General features: G+C 44.6%; 4 protein-coding genes and 1 long non-coding RNA gene across 9 annotated transcripts; 3 read left to right on the top strand and 2 right to left on the bottom strand.

Annotated features, from left to right (window-relative positions):
- Positions 1-35: 35 nt before the first annotated feature.
- Atg14 (autophagy related protein 14) lies at positions 36-2,001 on the bottom strand. Its single transcript, XM_017245563.3, has 3 exons — positions 1,562-2,001; positions 442-1,493; positions 36-387 (listed from the first exon to the last, which is right to left on the bottom strand). The coding sequence occupies exons 1-3, from the start codon at positions 1,879-1,881 to the stop codon at positions 233-235; spliced, it is 1,527 nt and encodes a 508-aa protein (XP_017101052.2). The 5' UTR covers positions 1,882-2,001; the 3' UTR covers positions 36-232.
- A 262-nt stretch (positions 2,002-2,263) lies between these two features.
- Positions 2,264-10,508, bottom strand: Pdhb (Pyruvate dehydrogenase E1 beta subunit). Of its 5 annotated transcripts, XM_017245564.3 has the most exons (6): positions 5,121-5,224; positions 4,816-5,056; positions 4,225-4,386; positions 2,945-3,356; positions 2,761-2,880; positions 2,264-2,704 (listed from the first exon to the last, which is right to left on the bottom strand). In XM_017245564.3, the coding sequence occupies exons 2-6, from the start codon at positions 5,008-5,010 to the stop codon at positions 2,493-2,495; spliced, it is 1,101 nt and encodes a 366-aa protein (XP_017101053.1). In that variant the 5' UTR covers positions 5,011-5,056; positions 5,121-5,224; the 3' UTR covers positions 2,264-2,492. The 5 variants fall into 5 exon arrangements, 2 of the variants coding, with proteins under 2 accessions (XP_017101053.1, XP_017101054.1); XM_017245565.3 differs by lacking the exons at positions 2,264-2,704; positions 2,761-2,880; positions 2,945-3,356 and adding an exon at positions 3,442-3,941 and having other exon boundaries at positions 5,121-5,225; XR_011443301.1 differs by lacking the exons at positions 2,264-2,704; positions 2,761-2,880; positions 2,945-3,356; positions 4,225-4,386 and adding exons at positions 6,143-6,399; positions 6,451-10,508 and having other exon boundaries at positions 4,976-5,056; positions 5,121-5,206.
- A 24-nt stretch (positions 10,509-10,532) lies between these two features.
- On the top strand, positions 10,533-11,354 carry LOC108128158 (uridine diphosphate glucose pyrophosphatase NUDT14). Its single transcript, XM_043212096.2, has one exon. It carries the CDS (start codon positions 10,662-10,664, stop codon positions 11,274-11,276), a length of 615 nt encoding a protein of 204 aa, XP_043068031.2. The 5' UTR covers positions 10,533-10,661; the 3' UTR covers positions 11,277-11,354.
- Positions 11,355-11,447: 93 nt separating this feature from the next.
- LOC108128006 (uridine diphosphate glucose pyrophosphatase NUDT14) lies at positions 11,448-12,756 on the top strand. Its single transcript, XM_017245355.3, has 2 exons — positions 11,448-11,958; positions 12,232-12,756. Exons 1-2 carry the CDS (start codon positions 11,555-11,557, stop codon positions 12,470-12,472), a joined length of 645 nt encoding a protein of 214 aa, XP_017100844.1. The 5' UTR covers positions 11,448-11,554; the 3' UTR covers positions 12,473-12,756.
- Positions 12,757-20,179: 7,423 nt separating this feature from the next.
- On the top strand, positions 20,180-24,446 carry LOC138926638 (uncharacterized). Its single transcript, XR_011443225.1, has 3 exons — positions 20,180-20,477; positions 20,571-21,126; positions 23,728-24,446. It is a non-coding gene; the product is annotated as an uncharacterized lncRNA (long non-coding RNA).
- The last annotated feature ends 213 nt before the right edge of the window (positions 24,447-24,659 follow it).

Below are 24,659 nucleotides of genomic sequence, written 5' to 3'. Positions count from 1 at the left end.
GAAATTAAGTTATGTAATAAAGGAAAACAAGCGACTTTCTTTCACACGCAGCATATATGTATATATGTATGTATTAATGATACAAATTAGTTCTGTAAACCAAAAAGATAACGCTAAACGCTAAAACCAGCACGCTGTCACAGAAACGATAACTTAGCCTAGTTTGTAAAAAATAACACACGTGCCTGATGATATCGCCGGAGGACGAGTCCTGAAAGGGGACTTCAGTTTCTCACTTAATCCATCGCAGTACCGAGGTGGCTGCCATGCGAACGAAAGCAATGGTGGATTGCTGTCCAGACGCGGGCATTAAATTCGGTTCTGCTAGCTCCGGCTGCTGGGTATGGCTGGGCACAGCCTCCCAGTCCATTCGCAGAGAATTTTCGTCTGGAACAAAGGAGAAGTGAGAATTTGATGATTTTGTGAGGACGGGATACGCACCTTCCGACTCCGATTCCGTGGCCGTCTCAATGCCGATCAATAGAGAGTCCACCGATTTCATGAGTGGCGCATTGGTCACATCCAGGTAGCCGAACCTGCCCAGATCGCTTCGCTCCAGATCGAGGATGGCCAGGAGGTTCTCCAGCGTGTGTTGCTCGTTGAGAGCGCGCAGCTTTACCTGCTGTGTGTAGGCCAGATACATGATATTCGAATTCAGGCGCGAGATCTTGCGCCGGAACTGCTCCTCGTTCAATACCTTGCGGCAGAAGTCGCCGTATGCGATCTTGTACGGCAGGCGGACGTTCAGGTAGAAGCTAAGTAGCTGCGTCAGCTGCGCGGTGTAGGTAAGAGCACCGACGATTCGGTAGGCTTCGATTTTACTGGGTGTAATCTCATTCGCCGTTGACTTGGGTACATCGTCTTTATTTTCCGCCAACCAGTCCAGGTAGGCTGTATAATCGCCGTTTGCGGGCAGGGAGGGCCCCACAATTCTGTACTGAACCTCGCTGATTCCGCTGCCATGGAACACCCATTTGCCGCGAATGTACGAAGTGTTTTTTGCGTCCGCCAAAGCTGCAATGGTTTCCGCCTCCTCACTGCGCTCCACGCTAGCTTTTCGCTGCTGTTCTTCCTTGAGGACCACCTCTGATATGGGGAAGACGTAGGACACCAGCTGCTGGATGCCTCGTCGAGCTTCTTGCTTGATGCTGTCAAGAAGGCCCTGGTGCGTGTTCCTCAGCTTGTCTATAGTCTCCACCCTATCTAGTACGTAATCCTCCAGCATTTTAACTTTGTCTGGATACTTGGGCAGGTTCTTCCGTTTCTCGGCGTTGGCCCAGCGCAGTTCGTCTCGTCGCTCGCCCAGGGTCCTAAGTCTTTGGCTCGTACTTCCAACGAGCTGCTGAAGAAGCTCCAGCTGCTTCCTCTTTGCTTTAATGGCCATGAGGCGATCCTCGTGGGAACGATGCTGATCAATTAGACGCTCATATCGGCTGCTGAAATTCTTTAGGCCAGCCTGGAGGTTGATGTAGCGCTGCTGCTTTTCCGTCAAACTGGAAAATAGAAAAAGATTGATCAGATAGCATGTGATTTTGATAAGGCACCCAAACAGCGCGCAAACCTTTCTGGCCTCTCCGCCTGGCTGTGAGTAATGTTTCCGTTTCTGACGCAATTGCGACACTGGAATCGACTGGCACTGCAACTGTGACAGAGTGGGCACCGCAAGCCAACGGCAGCCGCTGCTGGAGCTGCTGCATCTTTGGTGCATCCTTCTTTTCTTTTAACAGTAACATCCGTATGTGGTTTTCCCCTTGTTGTTGCTTTATATCCTGCTACTTCGCTGGGATCATCGTCCTCTCCGTTTGTGGAGGCACTCGAAATGCGGAAGTTGTCGGGCGCCTTGCAGCTTTCATCGGAGCTGGAGGTGGAGCTACTTGCCATTACAGTCGCTACAGAGCATTGTGTGTTGCACGACTTGCATTTAATTGTTATTGTTTCGCAGATTTCTTTTTCTCTTGATACGCAAATGGATTCAGTACTGGGAAACGTACAGGTGCTGAGGTAGTGTTGGAAAGTCATGAATGGTTGCAGGGCTACCAAAAATAAAAGGGCGCGCAATTTTGAAACTATTGTGGAATGATAATAGTAACACTCGATTAAATTTCAAATTAATAAAGGAATAATAATAAAAAATATATTTTTCAGTTTATCATGAAAGCAATACAGGATACGGGTTTATAAAAAACTACGCAATCATAGGATCCCTAACTCAGCAAAGTTTTTAAAATTTGTTCACAAAATTTAAAACAAATATTTAAGAAAATATCGTTTGTAATTTCCTTTTATTTTCAGAAGAGATTTCCATAATCAAATAATTCAACTAGATCGTTCGAAAATAAAAAATAACCCTAGGTGCTTTTGAATTTCCAAACCATTCTGTTTCCCGTTTTCGGATTCGGTGCGCTAATTTGGGTGGCAGCTCGGTTAGACCAGAGGCAGCGTTTCGATAAGGACTGTAAATTTAGATAACTCGGGGTGCAAGACGATAATCTCTACTTAGCAGCTGCAGCCGCCTTTCCAGCCTTTCCTCCCAGCACCTTCAGTGCTGCATCGACCAGATCGGGAACACGGGGCAGCGCATGAGCCTCAAGAGTCTTGGCATACGGCATGGGCACATCTACACCGGCGCAGCGCCACACGGGGGCGTCAAGTTCGAAGAAGGTCTGATCCTCCATGATGCGGGCGCAAATCTCAGCTCCAACACCTGAAAGCGATAAGAAATTAAATCAGAATTTCTTTAATTATTCAAGAATCCCATACCGTGCTGAGGCCAGCCGTTCTCCACGGTGATCAGGTGGTGGGTCTTTTTGACGGAGGCAAAAATAGTCGCGGTGTCCAAGGGCCGAATGGAGCGTAGGTTAATGACCTCCGCCTCGATGCCTAGTGAATAACAAAAATTATATCAGCTCTGTGACTACATAATATGTTCCTATAGACTACATACCCTTCTTGGCGAGCTCAGCGGCAGCGAGCAGCGATGTCTCAACAGCCTTGGAATGCGCCACAATGGTGATGTCCTTGCCAGGACGCATAATCTTTGCCTTGCCGATGGGTATAACAAAGTTCTTGTCGGTTATGGTGTCGTCAACAGGGAATGCCGTGCCGTACATCAGCTCGTTCTCCAGGAACACCACCGGATCAGGATCCCGAATGGCGGCCTTTAGCAGACCACGAGCATCTTCAGTGTCGTAGGGTGAGATCACTTTCAAGCCCGGGCAGTGGGCGTACCAGGCGGCAAAGCACTGGGAGTGCTGGGCAGCCACTCCGGAAGCAGCGCCATTGGGACCACGGAACACAATGGGCACGTTGACGGCACCAGCCGACATGTAGAAGGTCTTGGCGGCCGAGTTGATGATCTAATTAAATTATAAAAAATAAAAAAATGAATATTCGAGATGTGTTTCCGTGCCCTGCTACTGCCGATGTACCAATTCAAGTGTATACAAGTCAGTTAATACATTTTATTGCTCTCTTCACTTAATGCCTAGTTTCTGCTTAATAATAAATGCGGGCAGGCGTCGTCCCTTCCAGAAGCGAGGCAGAGGCGTCTCATTCGCCTGCCTTAGGATCTCGGCCACATGTTGCTCTGCACTGAAAGCTTCCGCCTGCTTGATTTGGGCCATAAGCTTGGCCTGGAAAGCCTTTTCCTTGCGCATTTCGCGACGCTGGCGCACCTTGGCCCACTCGAACTTCATCTTGCGGCGCAGCTTCTTTAGCTTGTGCTTCTTCATCTTGCGCCGCCGGATGACTATCAGGCGGGCTGCTTCCATTTTGTCAGGTTTACTTTTGTCTAGAGGCGGGGCAATCACCTCGCCCACTCGGTTTCTGTTCAGTATATCGTTGATCTCTGTGATCCAGGTGGAGCGCGGACTTTCGATTATTCGACTGAGAGGCAGCTGTTGATCGCCAACTGGCGGCTTTGCAAGTTCGCGTAACTGTGCCTGCACATAATCGGATAACATGGGTTGGTGAAGGATATTAGTGGGGTCAACTCTACGACAGAAAGGGCAGGAGCTGCACCACCCATATTATCCCATTAAGCGCCGCGGCCCGATCTTGTACAGAGCTTGAATTGGTCTATTAGCTAGCTGAGTGGAGTAGTTGGGGCGTTTGGATTGGATTTTGCGTGTTCATTTTCACTTTTTGGCAATGAGATAATATGAGTAGTTAGCCTACTGCTAGTTTCGGTGGAATGTTCTTGAGGAGGAGGTTCTGGCAACTCACGTGATCAATAGCCTGCATGGCAAAGTTGAAGGTCATGAACTCGCAAACAGGACGAAGTCCAGCCATGGCAGCTCCAGTGGCGATTCCAGCGAAGCCCATTTCTGTGATTGGCGTGTCGATGATACGCTTGTCGCCGTACTTTTTCCACAAGCCACGAGACACCTGAAAAGTTGAGGGGAAAAGCAATTAATACTTGTAGGTTTTAATCAATGCTAATATTTAAATAATACATTGTAATATATATTGAAATTAGTACAGTGTCTTAGTGACTTGTGCTTAGAAGGCCGGTTTCTTTAATTTGTAGGCGTAAACAAATCGTGATTTTATGGGCTGGCCATTATCAGCAGACAATCATACACTTCGTGCGTGACCTTGCCAATTTCGATCACGCATTCAGATTCGTATTCCCCACAATCCATTATCAGTAGTTACATATAGCCACGCATATACCACCCACTAGCCCCGCACCTCTCCCGATCCCTATCCATGTGCATCAGCTGTCATCGCAACTGTCACTGCCGCTGCCGCCACCGTCGCCTGCTGATGTTTACGTAATCAGAGGACGGGTCGGAGAAAAGCCTTTTTTCTTACCTTGTAGGCGCCGTCGTATTGGGCGACCTCCTCGCCGAGTAAGAAGACACGGTCGTCGCGGGCCAGCTCCTCGTCCAGGGCGCTGTTGAGGGCATCCCGCACGGTCATCTGCTTGGCGGCCATCGCTTTCGGGCTGGTGGAGAACGCACGCTGAGCGGCCTGGGCCGCCTGTGTGAGGCGGGATCGGATCATCATGGCTTTCTTGGTTACTTTCCGGTGCGGCTTACTCGTTCGTTTCCAGCTTAAAGTGGATGTTATGGGAGATTTAGACTATTATCTAACTGGAAAGAAAATAAGCTACGCACCGACTTCCGTCCCGAAATTTTGCAGTGGAAACAATGTGACCAGACAACCTTGCTACAGCTATACAAAATACCAAAAAGAGAAAATACTGCAATGGGAATATTTAGTCAATATTGGTTTTCAATGTTTTTGGAATATATTGGTTTATATATTTTTGAATTGTTTCAACATGAAAATAATGATTTTTTAAACGTAATGCTAAACTAAAAACCAATTTGATATTCTCGTGTTAAATCAAATCGTGTTTAAATGTCAAATTAAAAACAAGAAAAGAAAGCTAACTTCGGGCGGAACCGAAGTTAATATACCCTTGCAGCTAAAACCGGATATATATCACAAACATCGGATATAGTTGGCGGATCCTTATGATTACGTCATAATAAAACCAATTAATTACAATAAAAAATCTAAAAGAAAGTCCCAAGCTTCTACCTTCAAATATACGAAAGTTGATATTTCTACCAAGTACCATTTCCGATCGTTCAGATATATGGCAGCTATAGGATATAGTCGACCGATCCTAATGAAATTTGGTAGGTTGGATCAACTGACCAAAAATAGAATCTGTACTAAGTTTCAGCTTTCTATCTTCAAAAACACGAAAGTTGGGTGATTTCCGATCGTTCAGTTATATGGCAGCTATAGGATATAGTCGGCCGATCCCTATGAAATTTGGCATGTCGTAATGGTTTGCCAAAAATAGCTCTCGTGTCAAATTTGAACTCTCTAACTCTAAAAACACCAAAGTTATACCATTTCCGATCAATCAGTTATATGGCAGCTATAGGATATAGTCGGCCGATCCCGGTCGTTCCGACTTATATACTGCGTGCAAAGGAAAGAAGGGTGTGTGCAAAGTTTCAAGACGATAGCTTCAAAACTGAGAGACTAGTTCGCGTAGAAACGGACAGACAGACAGACGGACAGACAGACGGACAGACGGACAGACGGACAGACGGACAGACGGACAGACGGACATGCTCATATCAACTCAGGAGGTGATCCTGATCAAGAATATATATACTTTATAGGGTCGGAGATGTCTCCTTCACTGCGTTGCACACTTTTGGACAAAATTATAATACCCTCTGCAAGGGTATAACAATTCAAATTAAATTCAAAATCAAATGTATCCTCGCAGGCTCTTCCAAATTATTCAAAGCTGGAGAACGTCTGTTGTTTTGTGTCATGTGGAGTTGCCTTAAACGGCTCCCCACACGCGTAGGTCCGAAGAAAGGGGTACTTCAAAGGCCTTGGCTGTGGCTAACGGAACGTTTTATTCTGTAAATTCATAAATTATTCTACAATTCAAATATTAATCCTTCTTCTTACCGCAGTGTGCCCTCCTACAATCAACAAAACAATGAATGGCACTTTTTGGCGGCATTCACACTACCGCTATTAGTAGGCCCGTAATTCCGACAACTTAAAATACTACATTTCCTAATAATACTGACTTAACTATCGATAACAATGTTTTTGACCGTCGACATCCCCGACCCCGTGAAGACCCGCTTCACTCAAATCCAAACTCCAAGTTTAGAGACGGGCCGCAACATTGTCCAAGATAGTCCATTAGCTCCATCCATCTCCATCGGCTCCGCTGTAGACCTCCTCCACGATGCCCTTGCGCCACTCTCGTCTGGGCAAGGCAGGATCGCAGACGAAGACCATATCGCCCTGGCGGATGGGCTCCGTTCCCTGGCACCACTTCTCGCGGCGCACAAGCGTAGGCAGGTACTCCATGGTGGGACTCCACATGGTCCCTCGGCGCGACTTCTTCCAGGGTATGGCGCAGCACTCGCTTGACGCAATGCACCATCTGCTCCCATACTCCGCCTCTGTATCCTCTCCGTCTCGAACGCGTCTCCAAATCGTCTGGCCTCCTTGTCGGCTCCCACGAAGTTCTTGCTCACCTCGTACACATCCGGGTCTCGATCGTCGTTACCACCTCTCCAAAGGAATCGTTGGGAACGTCGATCTCCAACCTTGGCTGCAGCATGAAACACAAGCCGGACCTCACCGGGCTTGTTCGGGGTTTCGACACCGAATTGTGGCAAATTCCATAGCTTGTCGCTCTTCACCGCGACCTCATCCGGCTGCAATTTCCTCGCATATCCTTTGGACACGTCCTTGATGATCCGATCGTATCCTAGCGCCAACGGCCCGTGGCGCTTCAACTTCTCGACGTCGATCAGCCGTCTGTGTGCCATCTCGTAGCTCCGTGGCAGCACAGCGTGGTCATCCTTCCAGAGCAAACCCGTCTGGTCGCGACGCCCCACTTTCACCGTGGTGTCGTCGAGGATCCTTTGGGCCCGCGCGTCGTCGCTGGCTGCGACCGGTTGCGCGAGCTTCACACCAAAGCCTTCCATCTCGACGTAGTCCTCCACCATCTTTTCCATCGTGTCCTCCACTGACACGGCTAGAAGGCAGGACCTCGGTGACGGCGTAGTTGATTGTCCACTTACTGGCCCAAACACAACCCATCCAAGCTCGGTTGCGGCCGCGAACGGTCCCTCTCTGGCAAACCGTCTCGTCCTAAGTGGCAATCCCAAATGTCCATGGTCCAGTCCGATGAGCAACTTCGGCACCACGTTGCTGTAGGGCTTCATCGGCAGTCGCGAATCCTTATGAACGCCCTGGACATCTCGTCGACATAACGTCTGCATCGGCAGACTCAGGCTCGAAACGGCGTACACGTTCCTCAACGGGTGACGAGTGGGCTTCCCAGCTCCACTGATCTCCAGACTCACCACGTTGGTAGGCTCCCTGCTGGCTCTTCCTCCAAACCATTGGATGTTCAGTTGTCGACGTTCGCCTTGCACTCCCAGATCCCTCCGTAGCTCGTCGTCGATCATCGTGACGGAGGATCCTTCATCTAATAGCGCGTATGTGTCCACCTGGCGACCAGCTCCGTACAGCGTTACTGGCAGTATACGGAACAAAAGTCTGCCTCCTTCGACGTCAATACTTAAGTTTCTCTGCATGGGCGCCTCCGCTGGCTGCGGGGCCCTTCTTTCCAGGCTGTTTCTGCGGACAGCCGACTCCTGGGTCCTCTCGTGGTCCCTGTAACCACCTCGTGGCGAAGACCTCCTGTCCGGGCTGCGTCTGGAAACTGGTGACATCTGGTTCCCTCCGTTGTGGCGCCTGAAACCACCTCGCTGCTCCGGCCGTCTTCGCCCTTCGTCCTCTTCATGTAGCAGACGGTGATGCAATCTGCGGCATCCGTTGATCTGGCACTCGCCATGCACATCGCAGGATCTGGCCGCATGCCCACTCCGTAAGCATGTGAAGCAGAGCCGATGCCTCTTCACCATGCTCCATCTGCCCGGTGGCGAAGCTCCAATAAATTCGCTGCAGCTCGTCGTAGCATGTTGACCTCCACAAATTGGACAACCTCCATGCCGGTCATCCCGCTGCTCGTATCCGTTCTGGTCGACGCTCGCGTGTAGAACTCGACGCCTCGGCTCCTTTCCATCGACGTCCAAAATCGTACACACGATGTTTGCGTACTCCTGTAGCCACGCGCTGAAGTGCGCTACAGTGGGAAAGGGTTGGATCGATGCAGCGTGCCTGGCCCAATCCACTCGTTTGCTGGTGGGAAGCTTTGCCACAAGCTCCTCCATGAGTGTGGGGTTTCCCAGATGTTGCTCCGCCTTCGCCGACTGCAAGAAGGCCGTGAGGTTACTCACTCTGGTTGCGAAGGGGACGATCCTCTCCAGTTGCTGCTCCGAAATCGGCTGCACCTCTCGCACGCTGTTCAGCTGGCTGCGTATTAGCTGCTCCGGTCGGCCAAACCTAAAGCGCAGCTGCTCCATCACGGCTCTGACATTCGCGGGGTGAATTAGCAGCGACTTCACAGTCTCGCGCGCCTCATCCTTCAGCGCCTTCAACAGCCTCTGGTTGTTTTCCAGGTCTGTGCAGTTGTACGCTTGGGTCGTCTCCACAAACGCACAATTAAAAATGGGCCAATCCTCGGGCTGCCCTCCAAATATAGGCAAGTCCGGGAGCCTCCTTGGTCCAATAGCTTGGGTTCCATTCGGCGTCATCCAGGCGTAGGATCCAACAAATGGTGATGCAGTTGCTACGTTGTGGATGCTCCCGCCCGGTAGCGCGAATCCATGCGCTGTTTGCGCAGCACTTGTAGCACACAGTGGGTTGCTACTCGTTAGCAACGGTGGTCCACTCCAAGAAGGCGGCAGCGTGTAGGTCCCACTGGTCGCACCGAAACTGCTATATGGGTCCGGCCCGACCCCGTTAGTTGGTGCCTCACCGTTCGATGTGGCGGTTAATGGCGGTCCGCTCCACGATGGCGGCCGCTCCGACGCTCCACTGTTGGCGCCAATTGCGCTTGGGCCAACTGCGATTGGCGCGCAATTGGCGGTGCTTGCTGCGTCCATGGCTTTGACCTTCTTCAGCTCGTTCTCCAACGCCGTAATCCTCTCCAATAGGTACGCCGTGAGTGGCTGGCTCACCTCCGGCTCTGAACTCGCAGCTGCTGTTACAGTGCTCCTTGGTTGGGACGCTACTGTAGTCGCTGTAGTGGCTGGGCGAGAAATGGCCGCCGCCGTGGTTATGTTCACCCGCGGCCGATTTTCTGCTGCACTACTCGCTGGCTGCTGATCCGCTCGCGTTGTAGGGGTGGCTTCCCCTCCGTTCAGCCGGGAACTCCTCCTGGGGGAGTGCTGCATCTCCAAGTGTTCAAATATGGCGCTGCCCTAGCGCTCCAAAATGGCGCTGCCCTAGCGCTCCAAAGATGGCGGACCTGTGCCGTCTGGCTGCTGCCGCTGATGCTTGGCGCTCCTTGCGCCTCCTGCCCGCTGGTGCTTGGCGCTCCTTGCGCTTCCTATCCTGACGCTGGCTGCGTCTCCTAAACTGACGCCGGCTGCGTCCCCAGAACTGACGCTGGCTGCGTCTCCGTGTCGCTGGCTGCGACTCCGTCCGTACTCAGTGGTTTGGCGCTGGCTGCGCCGTCTATGTCGCTGGCTGCGACTCCTCTGCTGGTACGGGAACTGCGCTCCGTGCGCTCCTTGCAACTCTCTAGCTGGTCGTCGAGCCGTCCTCCAGCGCAAGTTGCCCTTGCAGTCTCCCTAGGACTGCGAATAAAAGCTGTTGTTTTGTGTCATGTGGAGTTGCCTTAAACGGCTCCCCACACGCGTAGGTCCGAAGAAAGGGGTACTTCAAAGGCCTTGGCTGTGGCTAACGGAACGTTTTATTCTGTAAATTCATAAATTATTCTACAATTCAAATATTAATCCTTCTTCTTACCGCAGTGTGCCCTCCTACAATCAACAAAACAATGAATGGCACTTTTTGGCGGCATTCACACTACCGCTATTAGTAGGCCCGTAATTCCGACAACTTAAAATACTACATTTCCTAATAATACTGACTTAACTATCGATAACAATGTTTTTGACCGTCGACAAACGTCTTTTAATAAGTCAGGATGTGTGAAGTTCTTATTGCCCAGATTCAATGCTTCGGTTCACCAAAAAAAAGTAGACTCGCTAAGCTGCATTGAGCGAATTTGGTTCGAGCCTATGCCTAAAGAATCCCCATGGGTCAAACCTATGCGATTGAACTACATTGAAAATCAAAAGGAAAAATACACGGATCTCATTAAGACCTTAGATGGAGTCATTGTGATAATATTTAACATAACCCGTAAGAAGTTCATTTTTGTGCGCCAGTTCAGGGGTGCCGTCTATCAAGGAATTTATTCGACCGGCAAGCAAACCGTGCCGGAAGGAGACGCGGATCTGGAAAAGTTCCCCCCCGAAATAGGAATCACGTTGGAACTCTGTGGCGGGGCTGTGGATAAGGACAAGAGCCTGGAGGAAATCGCCAGAGAGGAAGTCCTAGAGGAGTGTGGCTACGAGGTGAACGCGGATTCCATGCAGCATATTTTCAACTATAGATCGGGCATTGGGACATCTAGCGGAGGACTGTCCATGTTTTACTGCGAGGTGTGCGATGAACAAAAGGTTTCTGAGGGTGGCGGAGTAGACCACGAAGTCATTCAGGTGGTAGAAATGTCATTAAAGGAGGCATCAAAAATGGTCCAAACAGGAGCCGTGACCAATGGTGGACCCACATTTTTAGTTGGGCTCTTGTGGTTCTTCCTCTACAAAGCTCCGGCATATAATTATAAATAATTTTGTAAACCTTTTTAAAATTTTAGTTTGTCTATGAAATTATTGATTAGAATCAGAAATGTAATAAGTTAAACAAATTTTTTTTTTTAAATAAAATATCAACAAATTTAAAACGTATATTTATTTTAGTGTTACCAGTTGCAAAGTGACATGAAATGTCAGAAAAGCTTGAGGTCTCCCCCTTAAACGACATAACCATATGTTTTGCTCCAAATCGCCGGGGGAAGCTTTCGCAATCAGCTGATTTTAATGCCACTGCCCCACAGAGAAGTCGCAGCATGGAGAATGTGTCCAAGGTCTGGCTGGGTCCCCTGCCCGAGGATTCGCCCTACGTGAAGCCCTTCCGCCTCTACTACGTCCAGAATGGGGTGGAGAAGAACTGGGATCTGCTCAAGGTACACGATAGCGTCGCCATAATCTTGTACAATACCACACGCCAGAAGTTAGTGTTGGTGCGTCAGTTCCGGCCTGCCGTCTACCACGGAGTAATTACCAGTGCTCAGGGAAATTTCGATAATGTGGACCTGAAGGCATTCCCGCCCTCCATTGGGGTGACCTTGGAACTTTGTGCCGGAATCGTGGATAAGTCAAAGAGCTGGATTGAGATTGCCCGCGAGGAGGTGGTGGAGGAGTGCGGCTACGATGTGCCAGTGGAACGCATCGAAGAGGTCATGGTCTACCGGTGAGTGGGTACGGTGGAGGTGCAAAAAATAGTGTCGGAAAAACTTTATATGACTTTTTACTGAATATTTAAATGATTTCCACTGGTTTTTAAATTAAAATGATGACATTTACCATCTTTTTGGTATTATTATAATTGATTTAAGTATATCAGGAACTAAAATAATCAACATTCTATTAAATGTATTAAAAAAACACTATTCTTTCTTATATCTATAACTTATATTTGATTTTCTTGTAAAATTTAATAAACCCCACATCGATTCTATTATAGATCTGGTGTTGGCTCCTCGGGCGCCAAGCAGGCCCTGTACTACTGTGAAGTGACAGACGCGGATAGAGTCACAAGTGGCGGCGGTGTCGAGGACGAGATCATAGAGGTGGTGGACCTATCCCTGGACGAGGCACAACGCATGATACAAAAGGGAGCTGTGAACAACAGTCCGCCAAGTTGCCTTCTAGGTCTGATGTGGTTCTTCGCCAACAAGGCTCCAAAGTGTGCCACCAGTGCCTAGCTCCAAATACTGTTTGTTGATTCACCCAGAAAAGCGACAGCCGTGATAAACAAAAAGACGATTAGATAAATCCAACTGCGGACTCGCATCCGTATCCGCACCCGCAGAGTTGCCTTACTAACTCGTATTAGCTAACACGTATTCGAATGCTTTCCAAGTTGAACATTGTGAATGCGCCTAGCGCATAATAGTGAACCAAAATTTCCACGCCTGTCGAGGCTCACCGTACCGATATGTGTTATTTGTAATATGTAATAAACCGAAGCCAGCTGTCCGCTCATGAATTCCAGTCAAGATGAAGGGGAAGGCTCCCACATTGACCGAGCCAAGTGCATAAATCGGTTATAAATCAAAACGCCGCAAGGCTGCTTCTGCAGCAGAAGCTCTAAACGGGTTCCGCTTTTCTCCAATCCGATCCGATGTGATACCGATGAGGAGATGCGATGGGATCCCATCGCTTCCCATCTCAGCCCATCCCGTCCCATTCCTTTCCATCCATTTCCATCCATTTCCATCCCGTCCAAGTCGAAGCTGTGTGCCGTTTTTGGGGCCCGCTGTCAGGCAGCGTGTTGCTGGGATCAGGTTACTTATTTATACACGGCCAGGGACTTTAGCTTCCATGCCCGCTCCTGGTCCTCCAATGCACTGAAAAATTTTTTTTGACTGTTTTGAGACTCTTAGTCTTAAAAGTGCATTTGAATTTAATTTTTAAGCTTTAGCAAACGTGGAAGACCTTATTTTGAAATTTGTGAATCAAAACAACTATCTTTTCTCAAAAAACTAATATTTAATAAGAACAAAAGGAAATGGAAATAAGGAAAGGAAATAATAAGGAAATGAGAATCAGTGCTGGAAAATTTAAGGATGTATTACATGTAAATTATTTTATTCAAATTCTTAATTTGCTTTAAATGCGTAAAAATTATATTTATTTAATACATCCTCATAGAGGGTAAGAATTTCTTGTATCTTGAAAATATTTCCATTTTTTGCACTTTTCTTCCATTTTTTTAAGTCTTAACTTTCCAAAGCCATTTTTTTCAGTGCCATGCCACTATCCATTCTCCAGCCTCAGCTGCATCCCGCATCCCCAGGTTCAGCGGTCATGGCGAGTGGCGGCGTGGAAATTTATTTACCTCAAAGCCATGATTTGGCAATATTTCAACATTGTAATAGAATTTCTTTCAGCCTTTTCAAACTTGACTTCCTTTTCGGTGGATACCCCATCCCCCATTCCCTGTCCCTGCCCTTGCCCCGAATCCCTTACTCCTCTTCCTGTCGCCGTCGCCTGGCTACCTCCTCCTGGCTTTTTTTTATCCTTCGCATGTGCGTGCATTCGATTTGGCTTTGATAATCAAGGCCGGTTCTTTGTTGTTGTCTGCTGTTCGCTTGCGTGTTAACCTCATGTAAATTATGGACAAAAAGGCGGAGGAGCCGTCGTCGGCAGCAGAGTCAACAAAAATACGAGTGTTGAAATTATATTTAATTTGCATATGTTGGCGGCGGTGCTCGTCCAGCCTGGCCGCTGGCAGTTCCTTTGGCCCCAAGGGGATACTATGTGCAAATGACTTGGGGGAGTAGCATCCCAGTCAGGTGTAATGTCGACAAGAGGGATTTGTCAGAAGAGCAGTGGGTCTTCAAGTAGAGGGACAAGCGTGTATTTCCTTGAAAGCCATTAAGTAATGGAAATCGAAGGGTCTATTGAAAGGTGAGAAATTTTGGGCAAAATTTTTCTGAATCTCATGATTTATCAGAGAAACTATAAACTCATTTAGATTAAATTAGATTAGTCATAAGGTCATGAATAATAAGGCCATGAAGCTATGGCCAAACAAACGCTAAGATAAGATTAAGTTATAGTTTTACGGAAAGATAGTGCTATTTAGATGAATAATTATGGTAAGAAGAACCTTTATAGAGTTAACCCAGTTCGGAATTTTTAATTCAAGTAGTGAGAAAAATGATTTTTAATGGATTATTTGATTCTGTCGTTTCCTGAGATAAGGCATAAAAATTGATTGAGGAACCGCACTTTTAATGAATGAAAGCGGTTTTCTTATGCGTTAATTTAATGGCTGCTGGGTGTCCCACAGCGAATTCGTTTGATTTGTCTGGCGGCAGTTTCGTGGCGGCTTAGACTTATGGCTGTTGATTCTGAGGTTTCTAAGCTTCCTCAAAGCACAGCTAGATGCAACCCATCGGTCGCCTGTCACCTGCTCTCGTTTGAGGTGGTTCTTTTTGCTCCCCAAGGTGCGGAATCCAAGCTAGGAGAGTCCACCGATTGCGTTGACACAAGGAAAAATTATAGTCTCACGTATAGTCACATATATGTATTAATTCATAAATGTCTCAAATTCTATAGAAAGATTAGTGTTATTTTTATAAGGTGTTTAAGTAGTCTGCTTCAAACTTGGTATTTATTTAATATGTGTTCTAAAATATTTTTTTCTCTGTTCCTTTACCTTTGATTTTACCTTTTGGCCAATTGCACAAGTCCAAAGTACAGAATTGCAATTATTTCATAATCACGTCCCAATTTATGTGCTGCCGGAGCAACGGCGGCGATAGGCCACAGATTGCCATTTCAAATCAAAGCTCTGGCTTCTTTCTATTCCTGCGCACCCAACTGACCTCCACTGGTGGCTATCGCTCTGAGAACTCCGGCTTTACAAAATGGCGTCTGTACACGAACGGGAGCGAAAAGTTAGCCCCCTCAGGGGGTTTTGGGAGGAAGATGGTGTTGGGGCAGGGGTAGGAACTGGGTGGCTTGGGATGGGAAGACGGAAGATCAAGAAATCGCGATCAAGAGCTGAGCCCGGCTTGGTTTCCAGTGCGCATGCGAAAATTAAGTGCAGCCAGCAACAATCATAACAACAACAACGAAATTACCTGTAAAACAGTTATGGTTTTTCTTGTTGTTGTTGCTGCTGCTGCGACGACTGAGGTTGCGGCTGCTGCTGCTGCTGCTGTGGAGCAATAATGAAATTTTTGATCGGATTTGATTATAAGTTGCCCAGGTTTGTACCGGCCACCCCGCCGTCGTAATCTGCCAATAAGAAGAAAAGTAAGCAAGGTACGTGCACTGTAAAAAATAATATGAGGAAAGCCATGGTTGAAAATATTTATACCGAAGCATTATGATTTATGCTGATATTTGCCCTGAAGGATTAAATTCTTGCAATATATTTTGCCAAGTGCATTTACCTGGTAGCTGCCTAGCAGGGAATGGGATTGGATTGGCGATAGTGGGCACGAGGAGGCGGATCTGCGCTGGGAGGGCCAGGGGAAACTATGCAGCCGCTGCTCATTGATTCCGCCTGCCGTCCATCGTCCGGCGTCCGTCGTGATGCACTTTAATGAAATGAAATCTTATACTATCATGAGGCGCATGAACTGCTGAGCCCGATCCGAGTCTGAAGCCAAAACTGCTGCCTGCACAAAGTCTCCTCGGACTCCGACTGCAGCTTTGGCCACTCAAAATGTATAATTATCTGGCGGTTTTATCCGTTTGCCAATATTAAATTTCTCATCACGCCCAGAGCGCGGCCTGAGAGAGGAAAATGCAGTTGCTGCTCCCGATGCTGCTGGTGCTGCCGCTTGAGTTCTTTCCAGGTGAGGCGGTTGACGGAAGGCGGCAGGTGGGTGGGAGGGGTGATGTCCCGCTTCATGGGCACGGGCGCCGTCAAACAATTAATAAAAGGCCAAATGTCTGCAATGAAATTTATGCGGTTGCCTCTGCAGCCATCGAGTTATATATAGGCTTTGGATTTCGGGCTTGAATTTTGCTTTTCCGCTCCTGTCGCGGTGGCCAAAAGGAAAAGGCTTCGTCTGCGGCAGCGGCTTTACCGTTTTAATGCTCGGCGAACTTTCTAAAATCGATGCCACCGGCTCTCGGGTCGAGGGCTTCTTGGGGCGTTGTTCGACCTGCCCGCCAGTCTTGCCAGCTTGGCACCTTGCTCTGGGATCCAAGATATTCCGCAAGGTGCGGCACCCGACAGATTGGGCACAAGAACAGCAATAAATGTATGTCAAGTGGCTGTGGCATAGTACTTGATATATCCAGTTAATTATGGTTATTAGCCATGCTATAGAATCTATAGTATAGATTCTAATACATAATTTATGAAGTTGAGTTTCATATAGTGGAAGATCAGTTTTTAAAAATGTTGGGCGTTTCTATAAATATCAATTTTATACAATATCGAACAAAACAGAAATGTATTTAAAAAAGATTTCTTTTTGAAATGTTTGTGTCCTAAGTCATTCGGTTTTATGTATGGTTACGATTTTGCTTCATAAAGTCTCAAGATAGTAGTAAGATATACATATGTAATTAAAGCTATAAATACTTAATAATTGACCCATTTGAACGTATTATTTAAGACTTTACGTAAAAGATACATTTTATGTCTTTGATCCCCACTCGATGACTATGTTAAAACTGTTTTTTTAATAATCTTGTTGAAGGTCTCTAAAATAGTCAAAATAAAAAAAATGTGTACATCATCGACAAATAATTTTGATAATTTTTGAATTTATAATTTGAGCTTCAAGTGTTACAGCGGAGCGTAGGATAAGTTAATTTATTAGATTTTTAACAAATTTAACATTTACTGGAATATATATCTAAGTTGTTACAAAAATATTGAAACCTTAATGCTGCTATACTTTTTGAATTAAATAGATTAATTGTAGGACATTGAACCTCATACAATGACTATGTTTCCAATCATTTATTTACTATATTGTTGGAGGTCAATGTAATAATAAATAACAATTTTTTTTAACATGGAATAATACATTTTAGCATTTTTTTTTTAATTTTAAAAGGTTGTGCCATAGTTTATTTGATTTTCAATCATTACGGCGTGGTTTATTCGTATTGTGGAACTATACTATTGAATTATAACATTCACCACCATTAGAACATATTCGTTTTTACAATAATATTGGAATTTTTAATCCTGCTATTCTTTCTGATCATTAGATCAAGATCAATACTGATAAAGTTTCTTTTTGTGAATTTATTTATAATTTTTCCGTAGAAGGAATGGTTATGTTTATACAAAGTCAAAATTAGCATTTTAGCATTTTTAGCTGTTTTGTTTTTCTCAAATCATTATTAAGCTAGGCCATCGAACTTTAACTCTTGAACCATTTCCCAGCAACAGAAATATTTGATGCTGGTGTTGGCAGGTTGCACGTGTTGCCATTTTAATTGCCTGCAAAGTGTCAACAAATATTTTTGGCCAAATTCGTATAATTGAAATTAAGTCATAAATGGTTAAAAATGCCGACTAACCGTCACACATTGAACACGGCTAGCAAATATTAATGAAGCTTGGCCTGGCCAAGTCGGGCCAGATGGCGAAAAAATTTCACACTCTTTGCCTTGATTTATGACAGCACTACATAGTGCACAACATGGAGCATAACACACAAGGCTTAACACATATGGAAACTTGCTGGCGATCCAGTGACTCTCAAACCATGGTTGCACCTGCCCAAATGATTGATTTGCGGCTGGATTCAAAGCCAGCTTTAATTACGCGCACTTTTCGGCCTCCCAAGAGAGGTAAGATCTTCAACCTCTTGGCTTTTATTTCACAAAGTCTCTGTTGACTTTTCTCTTCTTGTGTGCTCTTAAATAGGCGATCTCTTGGCTTTCGGAGCCAAGCTGTCTCTTAAAAACTTGTTAGACTTAGATGTGTGCTCCGCCCACTTTAGCGGAAATCGAGAAACCACAAACCCAGACCGCAAAAAAACGCCACGAATATGCCAAAAAGGGGCGCCACAGATTTACCTTGTGTTTGGATTTTAAGTAATATTTTAACAAAACTGTCAGTTTGGCTAGTGACTAATTTTCTTGGACCTGGGAATATTTAAAGAAACGATAAATTACATTATAGGTTACAAAACTCAAAAAAAAAAACATGAATCCTTAAAATTGTATATTTTTTAAGAAGAATTTCAAAAAAGACATATGACTCAAAATATATGGAATTTACTGTTTAAAAATTTTGTTTTAGAGTTGTTCTTTATTTAAGGCAATATTATTTTAAAACTTGCGCAGATGTACCTTTGAATTTGTAACCAATATCTTAGTTAGGTTCATCACCTTTTATATTAAATTGGATTTATGAATAGATGACAATGAATATATTAAAGAAACAAATTAAATTAGAATCTATTTATTTGTATTTTAACTAATACCCCTTCTCAGTACCATTAATTTGCATATCAAATGCAACGACAGCGATGACTAAGACAAGGCCTAAGGAATACTGAGGTTAAAAAAAGTGAAACTCTGCCTGATCTTTCTGATAAGCCAAAGGGAAGGCCGCGGCCTGCCTGGACCCACAAAAGTAATGGCGCATTAAAAGTCAAAATCAACAAAGCACCGAGATGGCCCAAACAAGATCCTGATAAAGAACCAATACCAATCATGATTCCGGGGACCCAGCAGTTCGGCAGCTGCCACCGGCGACGTTCGACCATTTCGATGATTTCAACGACAACCACAACGACAACCACGTTGACCGCAACAACTTTGTTGCCGCTTTAGAGTTGTTGAACTTAACGCGAAATCTTTACGTCTGGCCCTGTGACTGGGAAATTAAGAACAGTCGAGCTCCTTTAATTAAAAATGGTATGAAATTTTAGATGCCATGCTTTTTCTAATTAATAAGGAACAATAGGAACATAATTAATTAAATCATTTTAAAGGAGCTTTTATCTCATTTAAAATAAACTTTAAAGTTCTAAAGTTCATTTTATTGAGTTTAATCTGTACCATATCAGTTCATTTCAAGCAAGGGGTCTACTTTAACTTCCCAGTCTGGGAATGCCGAAACTTCGTATGCATTTTGAAGGAGCTGAGTTGAGGTGAGTTGAGTTGAGGTTGAGCACATCTGACCAGACAGCGATCGCTGGTTCTTGGTTATCTGATTTTAATTAAACGGCACCGCATAATAAATTATCTTCATTAGGGCTGCTGGGGGAGCATTGCTGGGACCCCAAAACCGAAACCGAAACGAAATGAAACAGAACCGAATCGAACCGAGCCGAGCTGAGCTGAAGCGTCCCAGAGCCCTGACAAAAAATATTCATCGCTTCATTGGCTGCATCCAACCCCTTTTGGCTCCCGCCCAGAACCGATTCCTTCTTGGCCATAAATCAAAACAAACCCAGCCACCGATGGATGCAGTGCGTGTGTTCCTCTTCTAGTCGCATCCCCTCCGCTCTGGTCAGTCCGCTGGGGCTCATGTTCATTAATGAAAAACCGGCCCAACTGTCAAACAGAATCTGCAAATCATTCGAGGCGACGGCTGTGCGCCGTTGACAGTTGGAAAAGCGCTGCCGCTCTGCCAGGGAAAAATCAACACATGCTTAGATGATAAAGTAAAAAATAAATATAAAAACTAGACATGAAAGAAAAAGTGCCCACAACAGATTGGATCATTTTCATTAGAAGAACTTTGAATATGCTTTCGGAATTAATGGTTCTTCAAGTGGTTTTAGTTTAATCTAAAATCTGTCTGCTTTCTTTTATCTTTTAAATATACTTAGAACTTTTAAGCTAATATTTTATTTTGTCATAAACTATTTACATTTTATTAATGGCTTAATTCTTTATTAATATTTCATAAAATAAAAATAGATACTATTCCTTTACCTTTCAAAAAGATCCCCAAATACCAACAGAAATTACTGTTTCTTAAAAATATACCAATTGAATTCGATAAAATGTTATTTAAACCAAGTTAAAGCTTTTTCAAATATGGTTCTATTTTTCAGATCGTATACATGAAAATAAATCCTCAAAGTCATCGTAATCTTCCTGATTCAAAGAGCCTAGCCTAGCTGATCTAGCCCTTGGCCGAGAGTATCTCGTCTGTGGATCAATCCAGGGAAGAGTTAACTGGAAGTGGAGCACAAACCGGTTGCACATGGTCATCTGATTGACGAGTTGCGTACCTCAAATGTGCAGCTAACACGCACACAGGTGCGTGCCCCTCGGATTGTGTGCATTTCTTTGGTTCGCTTCTTATTTATTTATTTCTTCTTTTTGTTTCATCATCAATAATGGCATCCAAAGGAAGCGCATGTACATGTCCATGTAGCGCTTAATGATCTTGAAATCGAAGTTGCATTAGCATTGAATGTGCGCTGCGCAGCCGCAAAATGTTTCAATTATTTGTAAGGAGCCGCTGGCAACAACAAATTATGAATAATCGAGTTCATTAATCAAGCGTTAATCTTCATGGGCCGGCTAGTCCACATGGGCCGCACATTACAGAGTCAAACACACTAGAAATAATAGGAAATACAAGACCAATATTCAAGCGGTAACCCAAAACAGTCTCTTGGCCAAACCCTCTCTCTCCAGCGGGCCTCCTAGCCAAAATCTCTAATTTATTACCTTCGTAGCATTTTGCTAATGAAGACATAAAAACCGCAATCAAATTAAATATTTTTCTTCATGGGAACGAAATGTAAACGGCCCGACATTACTCATCATCTAACATCTTAGTTGGCTTCGAAATTTTAGAGGCATATTTGTGTTATAACCTTGTCTGGCTCCGAGTGGAACTAAAATGTTTGGCGCCCTTTAGACCCTTTGTCTCGAACCGAATCGAAGGGAGATTTAAATCGTACGGGTTGTTCTTATTCTTATATGTATATTAATTATGAATTTAGAATAAACTATTCTTGTATCGATTAGAAGGCGTGAAAAATTGTAAAATTACGTTTTTCATGGATTGGGGGTTTGTAGATATTTGAACGATATAAGTACATGTATGGTTATACGGTTTCTAAAAAAAATAACATTTGTTCATAAAAAAATACCCGCCGGAAGCAGTAGCCTTTAAAAATACATTACTTAAAGCACTAAAATCTTAAGACATAAAAAAAGCTTTCTTCCTTGATGACTCTCATTAGTTTTTTTAATCCAAAATTCAATATCTTTGACCCGAATATCTGAGCCCAAAAACCGGAATTAACTTCCAATCAAATGCAAATGCTCTCTGCAAAAAGGCAAACAAAAACAAAATGAGGAAAAATCTTGAAAATTGCAGAGCTAAAGCCGTCGGGCCACGCCCCCTTAAAGCCGAGCTTCCTCATTTCACATAAGTCAAACAGAATGCGCCCTTTACTGGCGAGACTCGAGATTATGGCTCCCCTTATTAAGGCGGCATAAACCCAAATTAAATTGTCGAATTAAGGCCACGTTTAACGGCGGTCGTGGAGCCAGATGGGCCAGAGCAACAAGTTATAAATTTAAATTAAAACATATACAATAAAATGTAAATCTCGCGAAATAATAAACGTCTGCGGAGCGACTTTAAATGATGTAAAGCCCGCACATTTGTACCGCGCTGTTGTTGGATAAATGTACAATATATACATATAATGCGTCTCCGAGGGGATAAACATGGGCACAATTTGCTGCTCTTTTGGCCGTTGTTGTTACCGCTTTTGCCACAAATTATATGGTACGGCCCAAAAGCTGCGAATTATGTATGTACGGGGCTCGTGTACACTGAAATATGAATTACACATACGCCGGACCATTTTTTTTTGGTTTTTTGGCGAGTGGAGGGCAACGAGGAATCTTGGCCGGCAAGAAATTAAGTTAAAAATAAAACTCCACTTGAGGACCAACTCGAAAGGTAACAAAAAAACATGCAGGCCACAACTACTGTAGGTAAACACAAACAATAACAAAAAACGCGGCAGTAACCAACCAAAAAATTTACAAGTCACTGACACTCACGGGGCAGGGCGGGGCTCCAAAGCCAGTCTCGGGAAGAAGATCGGCAGGAGTACCTACAACAAAAATAAAAAAAAATAATGAAATTAAACTTCTTACGGATCCCGCTTGGGTCTTCGTGAAAAAATAAAGCTCCCAAAGTCCAAGAACCAGAGCATGGCAAACACATACATGAGTTATAAAACTTTGCCTTGGCATGTTTACTTTAGAGATGGAATCGTGATATATCTCCTTAAATATTTTATAAAAAAATTTAAGGTTTTAATTTTCAAGTATTATAAAAAAATTTTAAATTGGCTTCTCTATTCAAAATATGTTTTTAATGATGATACATTTTTTAAGATATATATTAATCTTAAAATTAGAGTAATGATTTTATATTTTTTTAAGGTAGATTCATTCTTATATTTTATAGCTGATACAACAAAGCATTTATTATAAATACCATAATTTTCTTAATTTTATTTGCTTCTTTAATTCAGGGTTAAATATAATGTACATATATCACCCAGACCAATTCTCTCCAACTTTTTATCTCTAAAGAATTCGTAAACATTTCACGTTGTCATCCACATTCTGTACCTCATAATCCAAAGAACCCAAAGAGGCTCCCAAGAAACATTTGTGAGTCGAGCAAATAACACTTTATTTCATTCATTTAACAGGTTCCATTTATGAGCAGCCAACAACACCAACAATGGGAAGTCCGTCAGTTCGTCTGGCCGTTTGTCCGCCAGTCCGTCCGTCAGTTGGCCAGTCCGTCAGTCAGTTTCAGCTTCAGCTTCAGCATCACCATCAGCATCGGCCTCTGAGTCTAACTGAAACTGCAACTCCAACTCCAGATACGATTCTGACTCCCAGTCGGAGGCCCAATGGTCAGCTCAGCCCGAGTCGGCAATGTGGCCAACAGCATTTGAGCCAGAGCCAGTGCCAGACTAGGTAATGTTCCCACGAAACAGGTTGTGTGCGGGTCCACCTCGGACCGTGGTCCTGCTCTGTCCCGCAACGCGAGTGAACCTCGGGCTAAGCCTCAGATGCTGCCTGATGCTGAAGTGTTGCAGCTTCGTGCATGGCCGAGAGCTATGGGCCACCGCCACTTTGCTTTTGGCCGGGCTGGGCTGGCTTCACTTATTTTTAATACCCAGTATTAGGGGGGTATGCCAAATACTTTGTGGGGAAGTCGTTGAAAGATTTTATTTTTATGGGAGATGTTTTTAAGACACTTTTTTGGATTTTATTTATATTTAACAGAAAAAAGGCTGTATGGAAGAATAGTTTATATTTTCAAAGAGGACTGATAATTATAGTTACAATAAAAAACATAATACAACATACTGTAATGGAAACTTTGAATATAACGAAAATACTAAGCTTAATAGTTTTTTTTGCAGAGTTTTTAAAATGTTACAGAGATTAACACTTTCAGAAGAAGTGTCTTAAAGTCCTTATTATTTTATTTTTTTTATTTTTTTATTTACAGCTATGTGCGAGCCGGACAGAGTGTATATTATGGCCATGGGCAAGGCAAGCCGAGTCAGGGCTGAAACTTCAACTGCAACTGCATCTGCTAGTGCAACTGGAAGCTAGAAGCTAGTAGCAACAGCAGCTGGGGCTGGGCTTTTGGCCAGCATCGGCTTCGACGGCATCAACGGCTTCAGCGGCTCCAACGCCAAATCAAAATCTGTGCACAATTATGGCCTACACATCTGGCCGGATCGGGTCGGGCTCCGGCGATGCTCGTGCTCCTCATAAATATTTAACGAGTTTCATTTTTAGCCAGGCATTGTCTGCGGCATTTGCAACATTCGTTCGCCATTAGAAGACGCAGACGCCTCATGAGCTCCCAATTAGTGTTGGATTACATATTTGCAGCCCCACTCGGATCTCAGTGGCATTGTAACCAAATTGGAACATATAAATTATAAATATATTCGGCAGGCAGGAAAGCGGAGGAATCCGAGCCGGATAAATGGACGGATATTAGAGCGAGGCTGATCCTAAATTATAAGTTCATTTAAAGCATTAAAATCGGGAATTAAATAGCAATGAATCATCATAAAAATGCTGCTCAATTTAACGCCCGGGAACTGTTGTGAATAAACGAAATGTTTCGTTTCTGGCTGGCGCACATTGTTAGCAAACAAATTTCATTGTACACGAGAAACAGATTGGTTTTGGGGATATATACGAGTACACATACAGTCTGGGCCGCAATCCATCAAAAAGAAATGGGCTCTGAGGAACCGCGGGTTGTCCAGCCCTCACCTGGCCCTTTGCTGCCCCGCAGCCTATTATTTTATTGTTGTTATTACGGGGTGCTGGTAATCAACACGTTCCTTTGATGACCTTGCACTATACGACCATCGATCGTGTGATAAATCGAACGGAAATCATTAATAATCAGGCAAAATC

This window comes from Drosophila bipectinata, chromosome 3R (genome assembly GCF_030179905.1).
Source record: "Drosophila bipectinata strain 14024-0381.07 chromosome 3R, DbipHiC1v2, whole genome shotgun sequence".
Taxonomy (NCBI): Eukaryota; Metazoa; Arthropoda; class Insecta; order Diptera; family Drosophilidae; genus Drosophila; species Drosophila bipectinata.
This window is presented reverse-complemented; position numbering and strand designations above follow the sequence as displayed.

Bases quoted from the DNA above. Each gene is read 5' to 3' on its own strand.
- Atg14 (XM_017245563.3), bottom strand. From the start codon at position 1,881: ATGGCAAGTAGCTCCACCTCCAGCTCCGATGAAAGCTGCAAGGCGCCC. The intron at 1,494-1,561 runs GTTTGCGCGCTG...TCTATTTTCCAG, and splicing joins CAGGCGGAGAGGCCAGAAAG to TTTGACGGAAAAGCAGCAGC. The intron at 388-441 runs GTGCGTATCCCG...CCTTTGTTCCAG, and splicing joins CACGGAATCGGAGTCGGAAG to ACGAAAATTCTCTGCGAATG.
- Pdhb (XM_017245564.3), bottom strand. From the start codon at position 5,010: ATGATGATCCGATCCCGCCTCACACAGGCGGCCCAGGCCGCTCAGCGT. The intron at 4,387-4,815 runs GTAAGAAAAAAG...TCAACTTTTCAG, and splicing joins AATACGACGGCGCCTACAAG to GTGTCTCGTGGCTTGTGGAA. The intron at 2,881-2,944 runs GTATGTAGTCTA...GTTATTCACTAG, and splicing joins CGCTGAGCTCGCCAAGAAGG to GCATCGAGGCGGAGGTCATT.
- LOC108128158 (XM_043212096.2), top strand. From the start codon at position 10,662: ATGCCTAAAGAATCCCCATGGGTCAAACCTATGCGATTGAACTACATT.
- LOC108128006 (XM_017245355.3), top strand. From the start codon at position 11,555: ATGGAGAATGTGTCCAAGGTCTGGCTGGGTCCCCTGCCCGAGGATTCG. The intron at 11,959-12,231 runs GTGAGTGGGTAC...ATTCTATTATAG, and splicing joins GAAGAGGTCATGGTCTACCG to ATCTGGTGTTGGCTCCTCGG.